The sequence below is a fragment of the Drosophila mojavensis genome, unplaced genomic scaffold, assembly GCF_018153725.1.
Source record: "Drosophila mojavensis isolate 15081-1352.22 unplaced genomic scaffold, ASM1815372v1 contig_49, whole genome shotgun sequence".
NCBI classification, from domain to species: domain Eukaryota; kingdom Metazoa; phylum Arthropoda; class Insecta; order Diptera; family Drosophilidae; genus Drosophila; species Drosophila mojavensis.
The window spans coordinates 4652569-4675905 of NW_025318872.1; the positions used below are offsets into that span (position 1 = coordinate 4652569).

The following is a 23337-nucleotide window of genomic DNA, read 5'->3' on the forward strand; positions in this document are numbered from 1 at the left end:
TCGATCCATCTGACTTTTGATCCTGCTGTCCTTCCATATTAACGCAAAAACTTCTTTCAACACATAATTTTTATACTCATTCACGAAAGTGAATTAGTATATTGGTTTTGTGCAGTGTCCGTTTGGCTGTCCGTCCGTTCGTCTGTCCGTGTGTCCGTATGAACGCAGTTTATCTCCGTTTTATAAAGTGTTAAAATTTTCCTGATCCGCCCACTAGGGGCGTGGAAACTCGGAAAATGCATTTTTCGATATACCAGAAATCATATTAATTGAAGAGCTAAAAAGTTGAAATTTGGAATGTAAGTCCGCGTCGACCACCTAAGATCACGAGCTATGGCATATATATCTACGCCCATTGGGGGCGTGGTAAATCGGACCTGAAGATGTAGAAATTTTGTTAATTCTGCTATATTTTGGACACTATTGATGCTTGAGACCGCAAATTTAGTATATACACTCGGGCTGACCACCCAAGATCAAAAAGCTTCGACTGATATAAGTCTGCCCATCGGGGGCGTGGTAAACCGCAAAAGTTTATATCTCCTATAGTATAATAGGTAGAATTGGATAAAAATCATTTTTACGCCTCTTTAGGGGCGCGGCATATCAAAAAATACCCTGTAATTTTCACATTTTTTGAGCGTAAGCATTCAAATATTGCAGTTAGGGTACTATTAGCTCGTTCTAAGAACTGACAAAAAATGAGGTGTCTACACCCAGTAAGGGCATGATAAATCAGAAGAGCTGCATTTTATACAGTATTGGAGCTAAATTTAGCTGCTAAATTGCTGATGGGATGTGCATGAGTATTCCGCAGTCGGAAACGCCCGACTACAACGTTCTTACCTTTTTATAATAGAGAAAGTCAATATTGAACACGAAATTTGAACCCGTTACTCATCTAAAGAATCAATTATGTTTAATCGTAACTTGATAGCTCAAACGGCGTTCAAAAGCAATCATCAAATGAAAAAACAAACAAGTAAGAAAGCTCTAGTCGAGACTACTCGACTACGAGATCCCCTGAACCCTTGGAGCAATAGCTATTTCAATAATTTTTCGCGTCTTACAGCTTACACAAGAAACACGCACACACACACACACGCGCACGCACGCACGCACACACAGGCATACATACACATACACACACATACATACACACATACACACACACATACACAAACAATTACATACATATACACACACACAAGCATAAACACGCATGGGCGGCAGTGAGCGCTTACTATGAGAACTTAATTGCTTAATAACTTTTTTGTGGACGTATGATCATCATGAAACTTTCAGATTATGATTATGACATGGATATGCATGTAATTGCCAAAGCACAAGTCTCTAGTATTTGAAATACGCTTTTTACAAAAGTGTGGGTGAGGGGGTGAATTTAAGGGTGGGGGGTAAATTTTAACAAAAACCGAAATTGTATAAATTGCATATAGGCATACATTAAAATTTTGGAGACTCTAGCAATAAAGGTGTAGAAGATATAATTTTATAACTGGTTTTCGATAAGGTTTTTTATCGATAAAAAAGATCGGGATGAGTTATCGATTTTTAATGATAAACTTGATATGCGCGCTGTAATTACGAACATTTTAAAAAAAAATTTGAAGTCTCTAGCTCTTATATCTTCTGAAATCGACGCGTTCATACATACGGACAGACGGACAGACGGACAGACGGACAGACGGACGGACGGACAGACGGACAGACGGACAGACAGACGGACAGGGCCAAATCAACTCAGCTCGTCGCCCTGATCAAGAATATATATACTTTATGGGGTCTGCCACGCCTCCTTCTGCCTGTTACATACATTTCAACAAAACCATTATACCCTGATTTCCCATTGAAAATGGGTTCAGGGTATAAAAACAAAACTATTTGGATCTAATTTATGTCTGTTGTTTGCATCCAAATAAAACATTTGACAAAGTTGAATATACTTATCTTTATTTATAATTGATTAACATAAGAACGCTTTGAACTTCACATATTTATTTGTTTATACTTATTAATAGTATATGTGTATGTTTATTGTCCTGTATTTCATTTCTGAGTATTTCACTTATTTATTGATAAATATGTGTTGTATTTATATGTGTACTTACATATGTAGTTGTAATATTCTTTATTTAAATTAACGGGAACTTATATTTATTGTCTTATAGTAAATTTGTATTATATAACAATTATCCATTTCAATATACTGCTTTATTATTATTTTGTGCTTTGAATATATTTCTTAGTTGGCCACAATCCGATATTACTGTAAAATGATGAAAATAATTTTTTAATTTGATATTTTAATTTTGATAACATATTTCTTTAATATTCTGATGTATGTTCCCTGATTATTATTATATTTGTTTATTTCTTTTCTTATATAAATACACTAAAATAATTAAAATTAAACTAAAATAATTTTTGTTTTTATTATCTTTAAATAAATATAAGGAGTAAGAAACCTGCATTTTTAGTTGAATTTTTGATTACAATCAGAAAAAGTATCTTGAAAAAAATATTGAATATTAGAGAATATAAGACGGCAACTTGTAAACAGTGCCAGGAAAATTAGGAGGTTCAGTGATGGGAATGAGATCAATAGGATTAAAAAACAAGTAAGAAGGCTCTAGTCAAGACTGCTCGACTAGGAGATACCCTGAACCCTCCAAGCTGATATTCTAATCATTCTGCACTTCTTCTATGCACACATACATACACATGCATCCAGACGCACGTATAACAACGCGCTCTGCTGACGGCGCAGCAAGCAGCGAGTGCGCTTGGGCTGCGCTGCAATGTGGGCAATATTATACGAATTTATTTGTTGAATAATTTAATTTCTAGACGTACAATCTTAATGAAAAATAAAATCTGTAAATTACAAAATGTTTGTATTCATCATATGTACACAGTAAATCTGAAGTCTCCAGGTCTAATGTATTCCAATGAGACTGAAAAAACAAAATCAATTTTTCGATTATTCTCGATAAAAAAGTTATCGGTTAATTTATCGAAAAAATAGCAAACTCGTACTGCGTATAGTATACACAAGTATGCATGACAAATTTCAGATTTCTAGCCCTTATAACTTCTGAGATCGACACACTCATACGGACGGACGGACAGACGGACAGGGCTATATCGACTCAGCTCATCGCGCTGATCAAGAATATATATATTTTGTGGGGTCTGCCACGCCTCCTTCTGCCCGTTACATACTTTTTCACAAAACCATTATACCCTGATTTCCCATTTTCAATGGGTTCAGGGTATGAAAAAACAAGTAGGAAAGCTTTAGTCGAGACTGCTCGACTACGAGATCCCCTGAACCATTCGAGCAACTGTTAGTTCAATAATTCTTTGCGTCTTTTTGCTTAGACAAGAAATACACTCACAAGAAATGCAAGCACACACATGTATGTATGTATGTTCATATGTACATAAGTGGAAAAGTACACATATATGAATGCATATATTCGGATATGTACATGTGTGTGTATGTATGTTAATTTCTACATTTCCACGCATGTACATTCATATGTCAGCATATCCAAATGAATAATTTCTGTCAAGCCAAAATATTTAAGTTCATGTATTCACATTTTTAAATGTATGCATATGCTCATACATGCACGTCGGCTCATACATACATACATGTGTCTATTATTGCTTATTTTGCAAACATATAAATTTGATTAAAATTCGAAAGTTTATACACATGTATAACTGATAGCTCAATAATTCTTTGCGTCTTTCTGCTTACACAGGAAATACACTCACACACACACTCACAGACACATACAGTCACGCACGCATAAACATGCATTGACTGTAGTGTAGGCTTCCTATGGGAACTTAATTGTTTGATCATTTTTTATGTGGATGCACTTCCTTCATGAACTTTTAGATTGTGATTGTATCATTAAAATGCGTGCATTTGCTATAGCTCAAGTCTACAGTACTTTAAATACTCTTTTTATAAATTTAGCGGTGAGGGGGTGGATATAGCCTGGGGGGCCTGGGAGGAATTGAATTGAATTATAACAAAAGCCGAAAATCTATAAAGTACACATCAATTTGCATATAAAATTTGGCGACTCTAGTCTAAAGATATTGGAGATATTAAGTAGTTTATTTTCGACAATGTTTTGAATCGATAAACAAATAACGGGAAGAGCTATCGATTTTTGGAGATAACTTCGACATCCTCGCTATATATACGGACCCTTGAAAAAAAATCAAGACTCTAGCTCTTATATCTTCTGATATCGACGCGTTCAAACATACGGACAGACGGACGAACGGACGGACAGACACACGGACAGGTCTAAAACGACTCAGCTCATCACCCTGATCAAACATATTTATACCATTTGGGGTCTACCACGCCTCCTTCACCCTGTTACATACATTTAACAAAACCACTATACCCTGATTTCCCACTTTCAATGGGTTCAGGGTATAAAAACAAGAAAGAAAAATTATAATAATAAGTATTCTTTAAAGTATTTTTCCTAATTGGTCAACCTTTAAGTTTGTCAAATAAATTTGTCTTTTAAATAGGACAGACCGGTATGGAACATAAATAAGGCCTTGGCTTTGCATTCAGGCTCTTGTCCGACACTATCTTTGGTTTCTTTATTATGCCTGTCCAGTTAATCACATATTTATCTAAGTGAACAGCGTATTATTTAGGGCTAGGTAAAACAACTTACTAAAACATGGTAGCGTGATTTATGTATTGCAGATGTGTTTTGTATTTGTGGCATGCATGCAATTGTCCGCCAAATAAACTAAATTGCTCAACTATAAATTTATTACAACTGCAATGAAGTCGGCTTCTACGTAGACAATTATAATACTTTTTAAAAGCGCTGCTTGTGGTGTAGTTTTACTTGAAATAACATTCATAACTGAATTTTCGCATTCAATTTTGTATTACTTTAATTTAGTTTGACAGCGAAATAATATAGATTAGGACAAACACGAAGAATTCAAGTTGCATTATTAGATATACATATATCATTTATATACATATTTGTATATTAGTATATGACCGAGATGTGATAATTGTTGTTGCAAGAAATTATTAATTATTAATTTAATGGATGAAAATGAATGCTTTTGAGTACAGAACTGGACAAAGACGAAATGGAAACAAAGAAAGAGCTACTAACTGTTAAATAATTATTGCAACTGTTAAATTGTTATTGTTGTTATTTTGCTATAAATTATTGTTGTTATAATTTGACAGAAAGGCCAAAGATCTATTCATATACTGTCATCGAGTCTAAGAGTTGGCTATCTGTATTCTGAAATAAAAGTGAGACTCGCTACACCAAATTAGTTTCATGCAAGGAAAATGCTAACGAATATCCAATTGTGCTAACGAATATCCATACACACAAAAATTATGTGTATATAAAAAGTATGACTTGATGTCCAACCAAGCAATTCAAGATTTTTAGGTTTCAGCGACCATAGTTCAGATTTAGTATTTAGTAGTGTGAAAGCTGAATGTGATACAATTACTCAGAAGCAGCGATAGATGAAGAAGAAGATGAAGATGGAGCGAGCCCAGTATCTGTGGTCGACCACATGCACTTTGGAGTATGCAACGGCACGTAGCAGGATGCGAGTAAATTATGCATGCAGCTTCAAGTGCAATAAAACAGAATTTAATGGGAATTTAATGTTGAAAACATTATCAGGCTCTGCACTGGCCAAAGTGTGTGGATTCGACAAACAAACGGGCTCATTCCAACAAATAAATGCGCTCTCGTTAGGGGTTGTGGGTAGCGCATATGAGTGTGAAGTTTGCCGACTGTGCGACAATTGTCGAATCAGCCCATTTTTTATACTCGCTCAGGAAATGAAAGAGTGTATTGGCTTTCTACAATATCCATTTACCATGTCCATTTATTCCGGAAAACAGACAATCAACAGACGCAGAAAAACAATAGTTTTTTTTTTTTTTTTTTAAATTATAAAATATTTCCAAATGAGTGATTATTATTAATGGCCCACAAATGTTAGGTAAAATATAGCATAAGAAAAGTTTAGCTAGTGGACCATAGGGCCCTTCTCTCTCCCTTATAATTTCCGCGATCCGCTTATAGAAAAGTGTTAAAGAAATATGCAAAACTTTGACTGTAACGGGATCGTACAACATATTATGCGGTGGTTGCGTCCAACTTGTTTTATTTCTATGAGCTGACGACGCGCGAGCATTAGCTTTGTCTAACTTTAGCTGTTCTCTACGATTCTGCAGCTAAATTAGGGGAAGAGTCTGCCGAAAGCCGGCGAACCTCGAGCAATGCATGAATTTCGTTAATGCGTAAATGCATGTGTGTAAGTGAGTGAGTGTGTCGGTGTGCGGGTGCGTGAGTGGTTGTGAGCGTGCTTCTGTTTGTTGGTGATGCAAGTTGGCTACTATTGCGAAAACCCTTCCTCTTGGCCAAAGTGGTAGCATCGAGCGCACTTGAAGGTTTTGGCTCTTATCGCCCGTTGTCCACGCAGACTCGATAAACAAGCCCGACCGACCCGAATATAGCGAGACGTGTAGAGGAGGCTTGGCGGTTGCCGTCATTTGCACAAATGCGCATCATCATTTAGATTGTTCAGCTGTAGTCGAAATGCAACAATAGCATGAACCACATTGCTCGGACACTAAACTGAACGCCCTCTTTTTCTGCCACGCATACAGCACCACCGGACACAAACCATGTCCGCAGACTAACAAACCCATCCACCCACCATGGCTGCAGCAATTGGAAGCTGTCGCGTTTCGTCTCCCCCAAAATGGGAGTTGAGCTGCAGTCCGGGATTGCAATGCAACAGCAGCCACTTTGGCATTTTCAATAGCATGCATTTATGCAAATTCAATGCCAACTGCATCCCCGACTATACTGCCAGCTAGCAAGTATAGCTCCAAGTGTACTGCACGCATACACAAACTCGTATGTATACAAATTTCTGCATACATAAACATATACATATGTATGTTTGTGTAATTAAATATTTAACCAACGCATACACCACCGATTGCATTGACCAGGATGACAATAATATTTCAAATTATATTCCTATTCACATGTACATAATATCGCATATGATATATATGTATAGCAGTGGAATATAATTTTATATTTAATTATTTACATTTTTGAACAAGACTCAATAGTGTTGTGTGTTCTTCATAATAAAGGGTAAGCAAGTTTATGTTTCATGGCAATTCTTTTCTTACAATTTGTCTGTTTGTTCCGCAAAGAATTTTATGCTTGCAATTTTGAGTGTCAGCATAGAATATAGAATATACAATTTCTATATTCTGTATATTAAAGAAATCGTCAAAAAATGCAATTAAGAATCACAAATTAAAAACGAAGAGTCTGTTTCAATAAATTAAAGCATAGGTTATGAAAATAGTATTACTTATTCCACTTTCCAATTACGATGTTCTTCCATGCATATAAATTAGTAATGCATATAATTTAATAATATAAATGCATATTTTTCGTTTCTTTTTGCATTTTTTAACAAATGCTCGAGATATGTTTAGTAAATGTAGGCCTTAAATAAACTTGTATTGTCTTCAGGGCAAATAATTGAAGAAAATCAAATTAGCTTGGCGCTGTTTCATTATTAGAGATAGCATTGTTTGGGACTTCTGCCTTATAGGGTATGAAAATATGGCTTGTAAATCATTTGATTTTTATGACCGAAGGTTTCCCAATAACATATCTATATCTGAGATATATCTTCATTAAAGTTAATTATACTCTATATATACAATTTCGGTACAATGTTTAAGAATAACTTATTACATATGTATGTGGAATTTAATAAATTATTGTTGATTTTCCTTTTGTAAGCGTCAATCTTAATTCATATTTTACTTTCTTTTTTCTCGGAAGACATTTCTGTATTGCATTATTAATTATATAACTTCTGATATTTTTAATTATCTAATGTGAGCAAATAAGCTCAGTATAATGACTTACATATAAAATTTTTCGTTAACATTGATTTTCGTATTGTATAAAATTATTGTATTGTTTATTTTAAGCAGGGGTTTTCTTTGATTCATTGTTATTGATTTCAATTGGACTTTGAACTATATTTATATATATATAAATACATATGAGTATATCTGACCAATTTCAGTTTTAAGTCACCTGGCTTCGGTTTTACCATTCATTCAAATAATGAAAATGTTAAACTAGTATGATTATTTATGTAGTATAGAAATTAATGCAGATACAAAACTTAAATATAAGAATATTACTTTTTAGTTTACACACTGAAAGGAGATTTATATTTAATTTTTTTTAAAGTTTAACTCACAAAACTTAGTATAAAATCTTTCACACATATTAAAACCCTTCAATTACAGATGGGATTGAATTTTACATATTGTACCTATCCAGACATTGTACTTGGGTTCCACTTTAGAAAATAGCTCTATCCTCTATCCTTTAAAGATTAATTGAAATAAAATTAATCTCCAATGAAGTATGAAATATTTGAAAAGCGACAGAATAGTGAATTTCCCATGTTATGTGAAAACGGACCTTATTTTGGTGGGACGGGATAAAAATAAGTTAGTTTTATGGCTTTATTGGATTTGATTGGAATATTCACGTCATTATTCATTTTTATATATATAATAATAGATATGTAGCTCTTCGTCTATTATATTCGCTACAAAAACTGGATTCGATTTATCTACAAATAATTTTTTGGAATAGACTTGCAGAATTTTTGCTATGTTGATAGAATTTAACAGAAATGTTATATAAATGTTATAAACGTTATACAAATTATTAATCAACCTGTATATATATATATATATATATATATATATACATATATATTGTAAAGCAACATACCAACAGCATAAACCTCATTCGGAATCTGTTATATTCATATCCACATATTAATAATGAGAATGGTTTGGTTCATGCAATTATTAAGTTCAGACAGATGGCCATACATCAGGACGGAAATTTTCTAAAACTAATAAACTCATTCAGTGTGTAAATTATAAAAAATAGGTAAAGAGGACTTTGATTTCTTTTCCTTTTTTGAAAAATCTGAAACCATAAGATTCAGAAATGGCTTTAAGTCAGCTAGAATTGAATAGCGAATTCATTTGAGAATTGCTTGAAATAATCAAACAAGCATCCTGATATCATTTTGAGTTAATTCAAGTAAATTGGTTGATTAGCACCAATCAAAAAATATATGTTTTCAGCCCAAAAAAAAAATTAAATAAATAAAATTACAAATTCAAAGACAAAAAGGTGACTAGCGAAAAAAGATTTTCATTACATATATTTCTCTATATATTATTTTATTATTTGGGATCAGATGCGAGCTTAAGCAAACCATTGATTATGCATAACAATAATGATAACGCGTTTTTTTTATTATTATGAATATTTTGAAAAACTATTTTGATTGAATATACTTTGTTATGTCATTAGTTGTTTTGATAGCATTATGAAAAGCTTTCATAAATATATAGATAGGTTAAAAAAGTGCTAGTGCAAATAAAGCTTCCCCTTGACGGCCAGACGATTGATAACCTCTAATGGGCCTTGGCCAGACCGACTTATTTTTCTCTCTTCATAGCTAATATAGTGCACTGTTAACTGATACCTTCTGCTTCTGCTACTATCGCCTACTGCTGGTGGTCTCCTTGCCATCCTTGCTGGTTGCAGGCTGGTGTTGGATTTAGTTGGAATCATAATTTTAAATGAGCTTAACTAAATACATAGACAATATGCAGAAAAAAGCCATCTGGGCATTAGTCGTTGTCGTAGCTATGCCAAGCAGCTGTGACCCCGCACTTGGGTAAGTCCAGGGCGGACGATGCGATGGTACCGCACCCGGCGACTTATTTGTTTTTTCGTATCCATTGCGCGTTGGAACTTGCGTATGTACTACAAATTATTTTTAAATAAAACAAAAAGTTTTTTAAAATGTTTCAGAAATATAAAGATATAGAATATGAAATAGAACAAAATGTTTATTTTCGCCCAAACATTTTGGGTTCTTCTATTATTAACCATTTTTACAAAATTTACAGACACTTGTCGGTCAAGTTTTCCATTTAGATTTCAATGGTTCTCATCAGAAAAAGTGTACTTTGCAGGGTTCTTCTCTATATGCTACATAAGTGTAAATATGTACTGATATTATTGAAATAAATTTTAGCTCTTACACCATTAAGGTTATTCTATCTAAATAATGTATAATAGTTTTTGCCTAGATATATATTTACTGGCTAGTTTCAGTTGACATTAGCCAATTCCGGTTGAAAGTAGTTGGGTGGAAGGGAGGTTGGACTAGAACGAAAACGCACACTTGAAATTGAAACTGACTGCCGGAAAATTAACTTCAAAAGAGATTTGGAAAATACTGAGTCGTACCAAAATACGGTTTCACTGATAAATCAGTGCACTCGACAGCTGCACGAGTGCTAAGTCTTGGTGACTACTACTGCTGCTACTGCTAGAGAAATGTGTGGCAGGGTAAGCCCGTAGTGGCTTGAAAGGGGGTCACGTACTCTTGAATGGGCCGATGGGAGTGTGCTACTGCTACTTCTACTGCTACTGCTGCTAGTGCTAGTGGATTGGAGAATGAGTATGTTGCGGTTGGTGTCCGTTGTACTTTTGGTTCCTAGTAGAGAAGGAGCAAAGATCGAAGAAGTAAAGGCAAGCCACCAAGAGTTTCTTAAAAGGGCAGCCCTGGTGCAGCGACTTTATATTTGTCGAAGTCATGGTCCCTTGGTGAAGAGAAGTGCCCTATGGATGGTGGAGTCGCATGTGTATGCAGACTGAGAGTATCCCCTGGTCCGGTAGATGTGGATGTGAGTGTTTGTAACTACCGCTTATGCCTGACTTCATTCTATGCTTGTGCTGCAGCATGTATTTGTGGAATTTTCTAAATCGTAACTTACCTTCCGCTCCGTTTATCATGCCGTTGACGTTTCCACTTGCCACAATACCACCGGCACCGGCACCACCACCGCCGTTGGGACTCTGGGGCACACCAATCCCGCTGCCGAATACATCGTTCTCTTGCTGCATTTGATTTGAGAAATGGGTTTCCTTGGCACGCACCACTTCGTTCAGTCCCTTGTTGTGGCTGGGCTGCTGCTTCCGACGCGGCTTCGTGGTAGTGTGCACGTGTGGTGTTGGCGTCGTTGTCGACTTGGGCGGTAATCGTAATTCTGCAAGAAATTGCACCAATTATGAAATGCCGAATGCTTCTTTGCATGGTTCGAGGGGCAAAACAAACTCAATCGGATGGCAGATAGACTTTAAAAAACAGTGAGGCAACAACAATTACAAATACAAAGCCAATGGCAAAGGTTTAACAACGTGGAACGTTGTAGTAGCCCTTAAATATAATAATTTTCCATATGTTACTTTTCTTCAGGGGACATCAGACACATTATGTATACTATACATTATGTATACTATACATAAATTCTCTACTATACATAAATACTATACATAAATGATCTACGTCTACATTTATATAAGTATACATAACTGTTCATATCATATCATATTATTGCTTTTTCCGTCCTTCCTATTTTCCAGCAAATTATTAAATTAGCGTGTACGTTTAGATCTGCTCTGCGTTAATAACTGAGGTTTCTACAGGATATAATTGAAATCCTGTAGAAACCTCAGTTATTTTTATGAATATGGTCAACAAATTCTATTGAATATGTGAAAAATGTTCTCACCTATTGGATATTTCTGCAGCTAATTCACCTTAAACCTTATTATATTATATGAAAAAAAAAAACAACAAAAAATTGATAATTTACTCTCTAGTTGTATGATATATAGTTTGACAACTATATTTTTTCATAATTTTGCCCATTTACTTTTAATAAGGTAAAATTGTTTAAGTTAATGCATTATTAATTTATTAATTATAAAAATTAGCTATATTGACATGGAACGTATAATCAATATACACGTGCAAATACATATTCAGCTAATTTGTTTAAGAATTTTTATTTTCTGTATGATGTTCTTGCGTTTATATCAGTACTCCTTTAAGTGTAAATTAAAATGTCGCCTATGAGCTGGATCCAACCATGGTGGCAATGCGCACAGAGAAAGTTTTTCGCTGATTGTGCAATAATTCATGCTTAGTTTTAGTGCTCTAGCTCTATTTTGCGTTGGCATTGGAGTCAGTGACTGAGACTGGGACAGCGTGTGAGACTGAAACTGAAACTGAGGCTGATGCTGAGCATGAGGATGTGCACCCACTGCGTAGATGAAAGATAGAGAAATGCTTCAGTCGCCTTTAAATGAGATCGATAAAAATAATAGACCGAAGAAAATCCTAGGTGATTTATTGCCAGGAAACTGAACGAATTACACATGCGATGTGGGCACACTCACACACACACGCACACATTCATTCTTTACTGAATTGATGGTTTCGAATTGAAAGAACTACTTGGCTTAGCTTGCGCCTGGTTGATTGGTAAAAAATCATATGGGCAGCATTGAACTTGAAATAAGTTTCATTTTATCTTACCTTGCAGCCGAATTCGCGCCTCACTCTTCCCTAGAGCATTTACACTAGAGCAGGTATAAGCTCCAAAGTCAGATTTCGTCAGGTGTCGTATTGTCAAATTAAGGTGCCACATGTACAGATTAATCATCGCTTCCGAGATGTTGTACTTGTTGCTATTATGCAACTTAACATTTCCTGAAAGTGTTAATAAGTTTAGTTATATAATGAAAATACAAAAATAGATCAATTTTAGCCCGGTGAAAAATATACTACAAATCACTGATTAGTTACAATAAATCTGTTACATATCATTTTAAATGCATTTTCCCTAATAATTAAAAAATTGTGTAGCCAATCAAATTTCTAGCGTTGTCGGTTAAGTAAATATTTAAAATATTAAATATTAATAATGTATATTTAAAGTCAACTACCTGATTGATGTTACAAGAAATAATAATATGTAATAAAATTAAAACAAAAAATTTACCTTCGTTGCGGTACCAGCCGTTTAGTGGTTTTGGATAAACTTCCACAATGCATTCTAATGTTACCTCCCGTTCAACCGGCGCACCTACTAATTGGTTGACGGCCTTTATAGTTGGCGGAACTGAAAAACACAAATTAGAAACCAAGAGTATTTATAATTGTAACTGCTAGAATTTAAATTGCAATGTAAATCAGTAGTTTTAATAAGAACATCCTTTATATTGTTAATGAAAATGTGTTCAATTTAGACGAATATCCCGCTGATAATCATTATTTAACCACACAAATACCAATCTTGGTTTTGTCCGTACTATGACCTCACACCCAATGGAGTTACAAATACTGGTTCAGAATACAGAATTTGGAGATCTTTTTCCAAATCAATGGGTAGCCGTCATCATTTCCCATTTAGTTAGTTTAGTATTAATGTAATGTAATGTATTATTTAACCATAGGAAAAATTAAGTGTTTCGCTTTTCTCGAGTTCATGACGGATGCACGGGCAAATAACACGGCGAACATTACTCAAAACATTTATACTCTGTGCACTTAAATACTAATAAAAATTTTTATCGTATTGTCGAATATTGAATACCCTGGACTTATTTTTCTTTGTATAATGATCTGGCCTTGCTAAGAAAATTATTGAAGTTTGAATTTTAAAACTCCCTATAATAATATAACTTGGTCAGAAGTAATTCCATTATACATACTCATCTCAATGTATATTTTAGTAGAGAACAATGGATAGAAGAATGAAATTATAGTAATGTACAATATTTTGAGATATTCAAATAAATAATAAAATGTTGGATGTTATTCATATGTATATGACCAGACTGTAATTCTTTATAAATAAAAGTTAGATTCAATTTAAGACGTAAATATACGACGTAAAAATAAATCTAAGTGACTTTGTATTACGAGTTGATTAGTCGAGTACACCCGACTAGATTCCTGTTGTTTTAATAGCCGCAATGGTGGCTGCACTTGCTTCTTACGAATGACGATGCTGCATTCATCTGAAAGGCAAACTTTTTGTACTTTACATAGATACTGAGAAACTACGCATAGCAATAACTTGGAAGTTCATCTGCTGTCATTCAGTTGCCTTAAAATTAAAATTGCTGTGAAGTTACAATAACTAATAATAAGTACTTACATTGAGATGGCGAGTATTTGCAAACCGAAGAGACACAGAAAACGATAATTGAAACCTAACTATAATTTGTAATGTTGTTACGTTTTAAGATTATTTTCCTTACACAGATGAACATGGATAAGATATATATAATAATATATAATATAATAATAATATATAAGTATAAGAGACCGAAGAAGATAACAACAAAATAATAAAAAACTGGTAAAGAGATCTTGGGCTGAATTCCAGGAATAACAATTGTAATTGAGCTTCAAATTTGTTTTCTGAAAATGATTGGCTACCTAGTGCTGGAAATATTCACTTAGTGTTTTTGCACACACGGTAGAATGTAATTGTGTTTTGAATATAAATAAAAAAATTTCAACTCTCTAGCTCTTATATCTTCTGAGATCGACGCGTTCAAGCATACGGACAGACGGACAGAGCTAAATCGACTCAGCTCGTCGCCCTGAACAAGAATATATATACTTTATGGGGTCTGCCACGCCTCCTTCTGCCTGTTACATACATTTAACAAAACCATTATACCCTGATTTCCCATTGAAAATGGGTTTAGGGTATAAAAATACACTTGGGCTATAATTTTTATACCCTGAACCCATTGAAAATGGGAAATCAGGGTATAATGGTTTTGTTAAAAGTATGTAACAGGCAGAAGGAGGCGTGGCAGACTCCGCAAAGTATATATATTCTTGATCAGGGCGACGAGCTGAGTCGATTTGGCCCTGTCCGTCTGTCTGTCCGTCCGTCCGTCCGTATGTATGAACGCGTCGATCTCAGAAGATATAAGAGCTTGAGACTTGAAATTTTTTTCCTAGGTCCGTGTATATCACGCGCATATCAAGTTTTTCTTTATATATCGATAACTACTACCGATATTTTATTATCGATTAAAAACCTTATCGAAAGCTAGTTATTTAATTATATCTCCTACACCTTTAGAGCTAGAGCTTCCAAATTTTAAATGAAGACTTATATGTATTTCATATAATTTCGATTTTTATCAAAATGTACCCCCCATCCCTATATCCACCCCCTCACCATCACCTTTGTAAAAGGCGTATTTCAAGTACTAAAGGCGTATTTCAAGTACTAGAGAATTCTTATAATGTTGCCCACACTACAGCGCAGCACAAGCGCAGTCGCTGCTTACTGCGCAGTTAGCAGAGCGCGTTCTAATACGTGCGTGTGTATGTATGTGTGTCGAAAAGAAGTGCAGGCTGATTAGAATATCAGATTAGAGGGTTCAGGGTATCTCCTAGTCGAGCAGTCTCAACTAGAGTTTTCTTACTTGTTATTTTATTTTATTTTATTGTTATTATTATTTTAATTTTTTTCAATATGTATGGTGCTGTAAGCAAATCTTGATTTTTATAATCTAGACGTTTTTTGTTGATCTGTTAATCTAAAAATACATGTATATATCTAAAGTGGTATAAAAAGTCTACGTTTCCAAAATATATGTAAATATATTTACACATATTTTGCATATAACCAAAAACAAAATTATATATATATATATATATTTGCCAACAAGTTTATTTATAGACGATTCCATGTGAATCTTAATTAGTATATATATATCTATATATCTATTTTTAATATAATATCTATTTATCTTGCTCTGAACTATATTCTCAAAGTTATTTTGATATATATATATATATATATATATGTATATATATATATATATACAAAGAGTAAACAGATATATATATAAATTTGTATCTTAGCGTATTTTAACGTCGGTGCACAAAAATTATTTATCTGTTTACTCTTTGTACTTTTGCTCACAGATTACACTGACTGGGGCAAACGCAGAAGCTCGGGAGTTGTTTGGTTGGGTGCGTGAGTCGTTAGTGGGGTGGTGTTTTCATAGGATTACTTTACGCTAGTTGTGTGGGTGCCACCCTAGTGTGAGAAAGAGAATGACAACTGTAATGTTCTGTTTCAATGCAGTAAAGGCTCATGCTATTTTTCCTCTTGTTAGGTGGTGTTTGGCTCTAGGAGTTCTTGTTGCTGCTGCTGCTGCTGTTGTTGTAACTGAAGGATAATTTTAAGCCATAAATAAAATGGATTAAAACCCACTGATCCGCTCATCAAAAAAGATTTCACCCTTTGTAACACTAGAACATTATTAAAGCTTTTCTCCAAAATCAATATCATCAGAATCCTTCTGTAGCGGATTTGCGCAATTTTAAATTTATGTTGTTGCTTATACTTTCACATTAAGTCGTATGATGTTTTTGGTGAAGATGCCTTTTCACCAAGTGGATGCTACGATGCCCCGGTTTATTTATTTTTTTGTTTAGCCCTATTTATCGTTATATAGTGCATATTTAATTGTTCTTATTCAAAATAAAATTAAATCTATGCCACCAATTTGCAATTATATTGTTTAAATCCATGATTGGCTACAAATGTAAACAACAATTTTTTACAGTGTGGTCAAACAAAAAAAGTCAAACAATGGCCTGTATGCCAGTAGAAATTTGAAAATTTGCAGTTGGTTTTGCACTGTGTTTGACGTAGACACATTGCCTAAAATTGTAGTTTTATTTTACTGAGAAGGCTCCAGCAACACAATATACACAATCTACATAGCCGTGTTGCCCAGTCCCTCACAATTATGGAGTTGTTATTTTCAAATGTGTACTACTTGCTCACATTAGCAAAATTTTACAGTGTGTATGCTGGATACTTACTGATGGCTCTCATGTATGTAAATACATTCTTATTAATATATATATATATATATATATATATATATATATATATATATATATATATATGTATATATTTGTGTCTATATATGTATTCTGTACTTCACTCTCTCTTATACACACTCATACATAAGATGTAAACAGAATAATAGCTCATGACAATAGTTCAATGTGTGTGCTGGCAGCTTCTCTGCTTCTACTGCTGCTGCTGCTGCATTGCTCGTTGCAAGCAGATGTTATAATGGAAGGACACACATACAGTTGTATGTGTGTAAATTTGATACGCCCTGCTTTGAACATGAAGTGAGACTATCGTAACTTTCTACAACTGGTACTCTGATTTTGACTTGACAATCTCACGGTGTTGATTTGTGTCTTCTGCCACACCAACAGCTTGTTTAAGGTACTGAAACATTCTCTATGGTCTGAAATTTCGCAACTAAACTTTCATTATTTAAAGGAAATACAAGTACAAGACTAAAATGAGCAAACTGCTTTAAATACATATTCCATTGAATAAATATAAATCCGGTAAAAAAAAGTCTGACAATAACATTTTGGCAGCCAAATTCCTCTCATGAGATTATATGTAGAAATGGAATACCTTTAAGCAGATGACAGCACTTTCACGAATTGTAAATAAATTACCTATGTATATTTATAAGTAACAGTATTAATTTATATATGTATAATACAACGATACATACGTAATAAGTATTTGGAGTGCCAATGCATTAATATACATGCATATATTGTATGTATCGTATGTTGATAACAGAAAAGATTATTCATGCCTTTCACCAAAAGGTAAAACGAATGTTAAGTTACCAGTTGTTAACCGAAAGCCGTTCCGTAATTATACCCTAAATCCATCGAAACTTGTAAAATAAGATAAATTGCTTTTGTTAAATAAATTTCAGGCAAAAGGAGGCGTGGAAGACGCCGTAAAGTATATTGATCCTTCATTAAGGCGCCAACTGACCATGCCCATCTAACCGTCTGTCCCTCCAACCGTCCGTCTGACTGCATGTGTGAATGCGTTGATGTCAAGTGTATTGCACGCCCAGATCGAGTTTATATCACATATACAGGGCACATCCACCAGACACGCATTTCATCCCAACCCATTAACATATGCATTAACTTTATATATTTAATTACCGAAATCCTACCACACTTGCATAACTAATATTATTCACATTAGAGGTGGGCGCGGGCCGACTTTTTTGCACCCGGCCCGATCCGCCCACGGTCAAAAGTTCAAAATATCCGTACCCGAAAACATACAAAATTTTTATACCCGCATCCAACCCGCCCTAACACATACAAAAAATTTAATTCTCAAAAATTACAACAAATTTTTTTTTCTCAAAAATAACAACAATTTAATTCTTAACAAGTAAGAAAGCTCTAGTCGAGTGTGCTCGACTACGAGATCCCCTGAACCCTTCGAGCAATAGCTATTTCACACACACGCACACACGCATAAACACCCATAGGCTGCAGTATGCGCTTACTATGAAAACTTAATTGTTTAATAACTTTTTGTGGACATAAGAACTTCATAAAACTTTCAGATTATGATTATATCATAAATATGCATGTATTTGCCAAAGCACAAGTCTCTAGTATTTGAAATACGCATTTTACAAACATGTGGGTGAGGGGGTGAATATAGAGGTGAGGGGTAAATTTTAACAAAAACCGAAATTGCATAAATTGCATATAAGCATACGTTAAAAATATGGAGACTCTAGCAATAAAGGTGTAGAAGATAAATTTTTTTATAACTAGTTTTCGATAAGGTTTTTTATCGATAAAAATGATCGGGATGAGTTATCGATTTTTAATGATAAACTCGATATCCGCGCTGTAAATACGGACATAAAATGAATTGACGCCTCTAGCTCTTATATCTTCGGAAATCGACGCGTTCAAACATACGGACAGACGGACAGACGGACAGACAGACAGACGGACAGGGCCAAATCAACTCAGCTCGTCGCCCTGATCAAGAATATATATACTTTGTGGGGTCTGCCACGCCTCCTTCTGCCTGTTACATACATTTCAACAAAACCATAATACCCTGATTTCCCATTTTCAATGGGTTCAGGGTATAAAAAAGGGGCATATCAAGATTTGCACTTAACAGCCTTGTTCGCCTTTCATTTAACATTTTTCCAGAAGAGGAGAATACTCGCTCGCTTGTTGCACAGCTTACCGGAATACATAAAATATTTTTGCCACAATTTAAGGGCCAAAAATCTAAGATTGAAAAGTTTGAATTATAGCATGTGGTATAATATTTATCAATTTCTAAGTCAATTGCATTTTTGCCAGGTTCGTCAAGTTTTCTTTTTATACTCTTTCACGAAAGTGAATCAGTATATTGGTTTTGTGCAATGTCCGTCTTGCTGTCCGTCCGTCTGTCCGTATGAACGCAATCTATTTCGGCGCTATTGAAGCTAGAATCTTGAAATTTGGAACACATACTCGTGTATATCTCCAATTTATAAAGTGTTAAAATTTTCCCGATCCGCCCACTAGGGGCGTGGCAAATCGGAAAATGCATTTTCCGAAATACTAGAAATCATGTTAGTTAAAGAGCTAGAAAGCTGAAATTTGGAATGTAGGTCCGCGTCGAACACCCAAGATCACGAGCTATGGCAGATAAATCTCCGCCCATTTGGGGGCGTGGAAAATCGGATAAAACTGTATCTCCTAAAGTTGTATACCTAGAATGCTGAAATTTTGCACGTCAGCTAATGTTATGATTCTATAATGTCAAAAGACAATTTATTAGTCTACGCCCCTAATGGGCGTGGCAAATCGGACCTGAAGATATAGTGATTTCTTAAATTCTGCCATATTTTGGATACTAATGATGAAAGAGACCTCAAATTTTGTATATATACTCGGGCTGATCACCAAAGACCAAAAAGTTTCGTCGGATATATGTCCGCCCACAGGGGACGTGGAAAACCGCAAAAGTTGATATCTCCTAAAGTATAATAGCTAGAAGCTTCAAATTTAGATAGTTAAGTTACCAGTAACCTCCTCTATCGATGACCCGAACATAATTTTTACGCCTCTTTAGGGGCGTGGAATATCGAAAAGTACCCTGTAATTTTCACATTTCTTGAGGGCAAGTATTCAAACGTTGCAGTCTAAAAACTGACCAAAAATGAGGTGTCTACGCCCAGTAGGGGCGTGGCAAATCGGAAAAACCTGTATATTCTACAGGGATGCAAGCATAAACACGCATTGGCAGCAGTGTGGTCTTACTATGGAAATTTAATTGTTTAATAACTTTTCTTGTTGATGAACTATGCTCATGAAACTTTTAGGTCATTAATATAACATTGAAGTGCGTGTATATGCCAGAGTACAAGTATTCTAGTATTTGAAATACGCCTTTTACAAAGGTGAGGGTAAGGTTGGATATAGGGGTGGTGGTGGGTCGAAATTATATAAAATACATATAGGTCTACATTTAAAATTTGGAACGCTAGCTTTAAAGATATTGGATATATAATTAAATAGCTTATTTTCGATAAAGTTTTTGAATAATAAAAAATCGAAATAACGGGAAGAGTTATGGATTTTTGGAGATAAACTCGATATCCGCGCTATATATACGGACATTTGAAGAAAAATTTCAAGTTGCTAGCTTTTATATCTTCTGAAATCGACGTGTTCAAATATACGGACAGACGGACGGACAGACAGACAGACGGACAGGGCCAAATCGACTCAACTCGTCGCCCTGATAAAGAATATATATACTTTGTGAGTCTGCCGCGCCTCCTTCTGCCTGTTACATACATTACCGACCATTATACCCTGATTTCCCATTTTCAATGGGTTCACGGTATAAAAAAAATTATATTCTATATATTACTATTCGTATTGTGTTACTTACAATTTACATGAACATCAAAGCGTTTGCTCACTGAAGGTGGAACTCCATTCGATGCAATGCAAAGGTAGCCCCCCATATCCGTACGATGAACGTTAGTGAGAGTCAGTCGCTCGCCTTCCACTGATTTGTATGCTTGAATATTAAAAGAGTAGTTAAATTGTTTTATAATATCATCATCATCTTGCCGAAAAATATCACTTGTCGCAGTGAAAATACAGCTGGATACAATAATTTTTAAGGCTCAAATTATATAAGTTCATACATACAGTTGTGCTTCTTATATGTCAGTATAAGTCTATGCCAAATCATCAATTAATTTTCAGGAGTGTCTAATATCGACTTATTCTGATAACTGAATATCTAAGAAGCCGTTAAAATATTCAAATATGCACCTTGCTTGTCTCTACTCTCTGATCGAATTATAATATCCTTGCCGCCTTCCCGTCGCCATTGAACCATAGGCTCTGGTACACCTTACGACATTGAGTTAGAAGAAATCGTTTAATTACTTATACAGTGTAGTTTAACATTTTTTTATATTCATATCAAATATAATGATAATTTGCTGGTACCTGTGGCACTGCATAGTAAGGAAATGCTCCCTCCTTCCGTGCTAACACCTTCATTGATATTTTCATCAGGGTGGTTTAGGATGTCCGGTGGAACCACAACATCTAAATATCCCGACTGTAAAACATTTCAGACATTAATACAAACTTTATTAAATAGAATAAAAAATGTCATAGCATATAATAATAGCAAGTTATTTCGAAAATAGGTGTGATTCATAAGATCTTCAATTCTTTTGTCAAGAATTAAAATTTCACCTGTCTTCCAAAATTAGAAAATAAACAAGTAAGAAGGCTCCAGTCGAGACTGCTCGACTGGGAGATACCCTGAACCCTCCAAGCTGATATTCTAATCATTCTGCACTTCTTCTATGCACACATACATACACATGCACTTATAAGCACGCGCTCTGCTAACTGCGCAGTAAGCAGCGGCTACGCTTGGGCTGCGCTGCAATGTGGGCAATATTATGAGAATTTATTAGTTGAATAATTTCTCTTGTAGTAAGAGTATCTTTATGAAACTTTCAGAATGTGTTCATATAGTTAAAATGTGTGTACATTCCAAAGCACAAGTCTCTAGTACTTGAAATGCGTTTTTTACAAATTGGGGGCGAAGGGGGCGTGGTATCCAAAATCTGTAAATTACAAAATCTTTGTATCCATTAACTCTATATACAACGCAAATTTGAAGTCTCCAGGTCTAAAAGTGTTCAAATTAGGCTGAAAAAACAATGTCGATTTTTCGATTATTCTCGATAAAAAAGTTATCGGATGAGTTATCGAAAAAATAAAGCAAACTCGTACTGTCTATGATATACACGAGTATGCATGCCAAATTTCAGCTCTCTAGCTCTTATAACTTCTGAGATCCTTTTGCTCATACGGACGGACGGACGGACGGACGGACGGACAGACGGACAGGGCAATATCGACTCAGCTCGTCGTCCTGATCAAGAATATATATACTTTATGGGGTCTGCGATGATTCCTTCTGCCTGTTACATACTTTTCACAAAACCATTATACCCTGATTTCCCATTTTCAATGGGTTCAGGGTATAATAATTCTCACACAAACTAAGGTCAATTATAATTGATGGCCCTCGAAAAATGTATTGCCTGCTTGCAATTTTTATTTGTTTATATTTTTCTACTTTTAGAAACACATCCATAACCGCATATTTGTCGGAGTACCCGATTCTATTCCCTTCCATAACTATTCTCTTAGCTGTAAAATTATTTCGACCTTAAATCTTTAGAGCTAGAGTCTCCAAATAGAATCATATGATCTATATTGATAGAAGTACACATTTCCTTTACGATCACACTTCACTTAACTCTACAGCACTGCACTTCCCGACGGACCTCCACTTGGCTTGAGCGACACTGAAGAAATGCAGCAGCTGCTGTCAGTTAGAGGTCGTCGCAATCGAGCATTAAGTGACCAATTGAACCACTCTCTGCTCTTTTTATACCCTGAACCCATTAAAAATGGGAAATCAGGGTATAATGGTTTTGTGAAAGTATGTAACAGGCAGAAGGAATCATCGCAGACCCCATAAAGTATATATATTCTTGATCAGGACGACGAGCTGAGTCGATATAGCCCTGTCCGTCCGTATGAGCAAACGGATCTCAGAAGATATAAGAGCTAGAGAGCTGAGTAGGCATGCATACTCGTGTATACCATAGGCAGTACAAGTTTATCTTATTTTTTCGATAACTCATCCGATAACTTTTTTATCGAGAATAATCGAAAAATCGGCATTGTTTTTTCAGCCTAGTTTGAACACTTTTAAAACTGGAAACTTCAAATTTGCGTTGTATATAGAGGTAATGGACACAAAGATTTTGTAATTTACAGATTTTGGATACCATGCCCCCTACGCCC

At 34.9% G+C, this 23337-nt stretch overlaps 1 protein-coding gene across 5 annotated transcripts in view; it reads right to left on the reverse strand.

Annotated features, from left to right (window-relative positions):
* Positions 1–2187: 2187 nt before the first annotated feature.
* The window catches only part of LOC26527624 (lachesin), a 35263-nt gene continuing 14113 nt past the window's right edge, over positions 2188–23337 (reverse strand). For 3 of the 5 annotated variants that reach the window (XM_015166040.3, XM_044009195.1, XM_044009194.1), the window contains 7 exons: positions 21448–21562; positions 21268–21348; positions 20876–21007; positions 13064–13183; positions 12598–12771; positions 10991–11263; positions 4893–9971 (listed from right to left, as the gene is read on the reverse strand). In XM_015166040.3, coding sequence (XP_015021526.1) covers positions 9781–9971; positions 10991–11263; positions 12598–12771; positions 13064–13183; positions 20876–21007; positions 21268–21348; positions 21448–21562 — 1086 coding nt within the window. In that variant the 3' untranslated portion in view covers positions 4893–9780. The other 2 variants (XM_032729089.2, XM_044009196.1) reach the window with 2 other exon arrangements.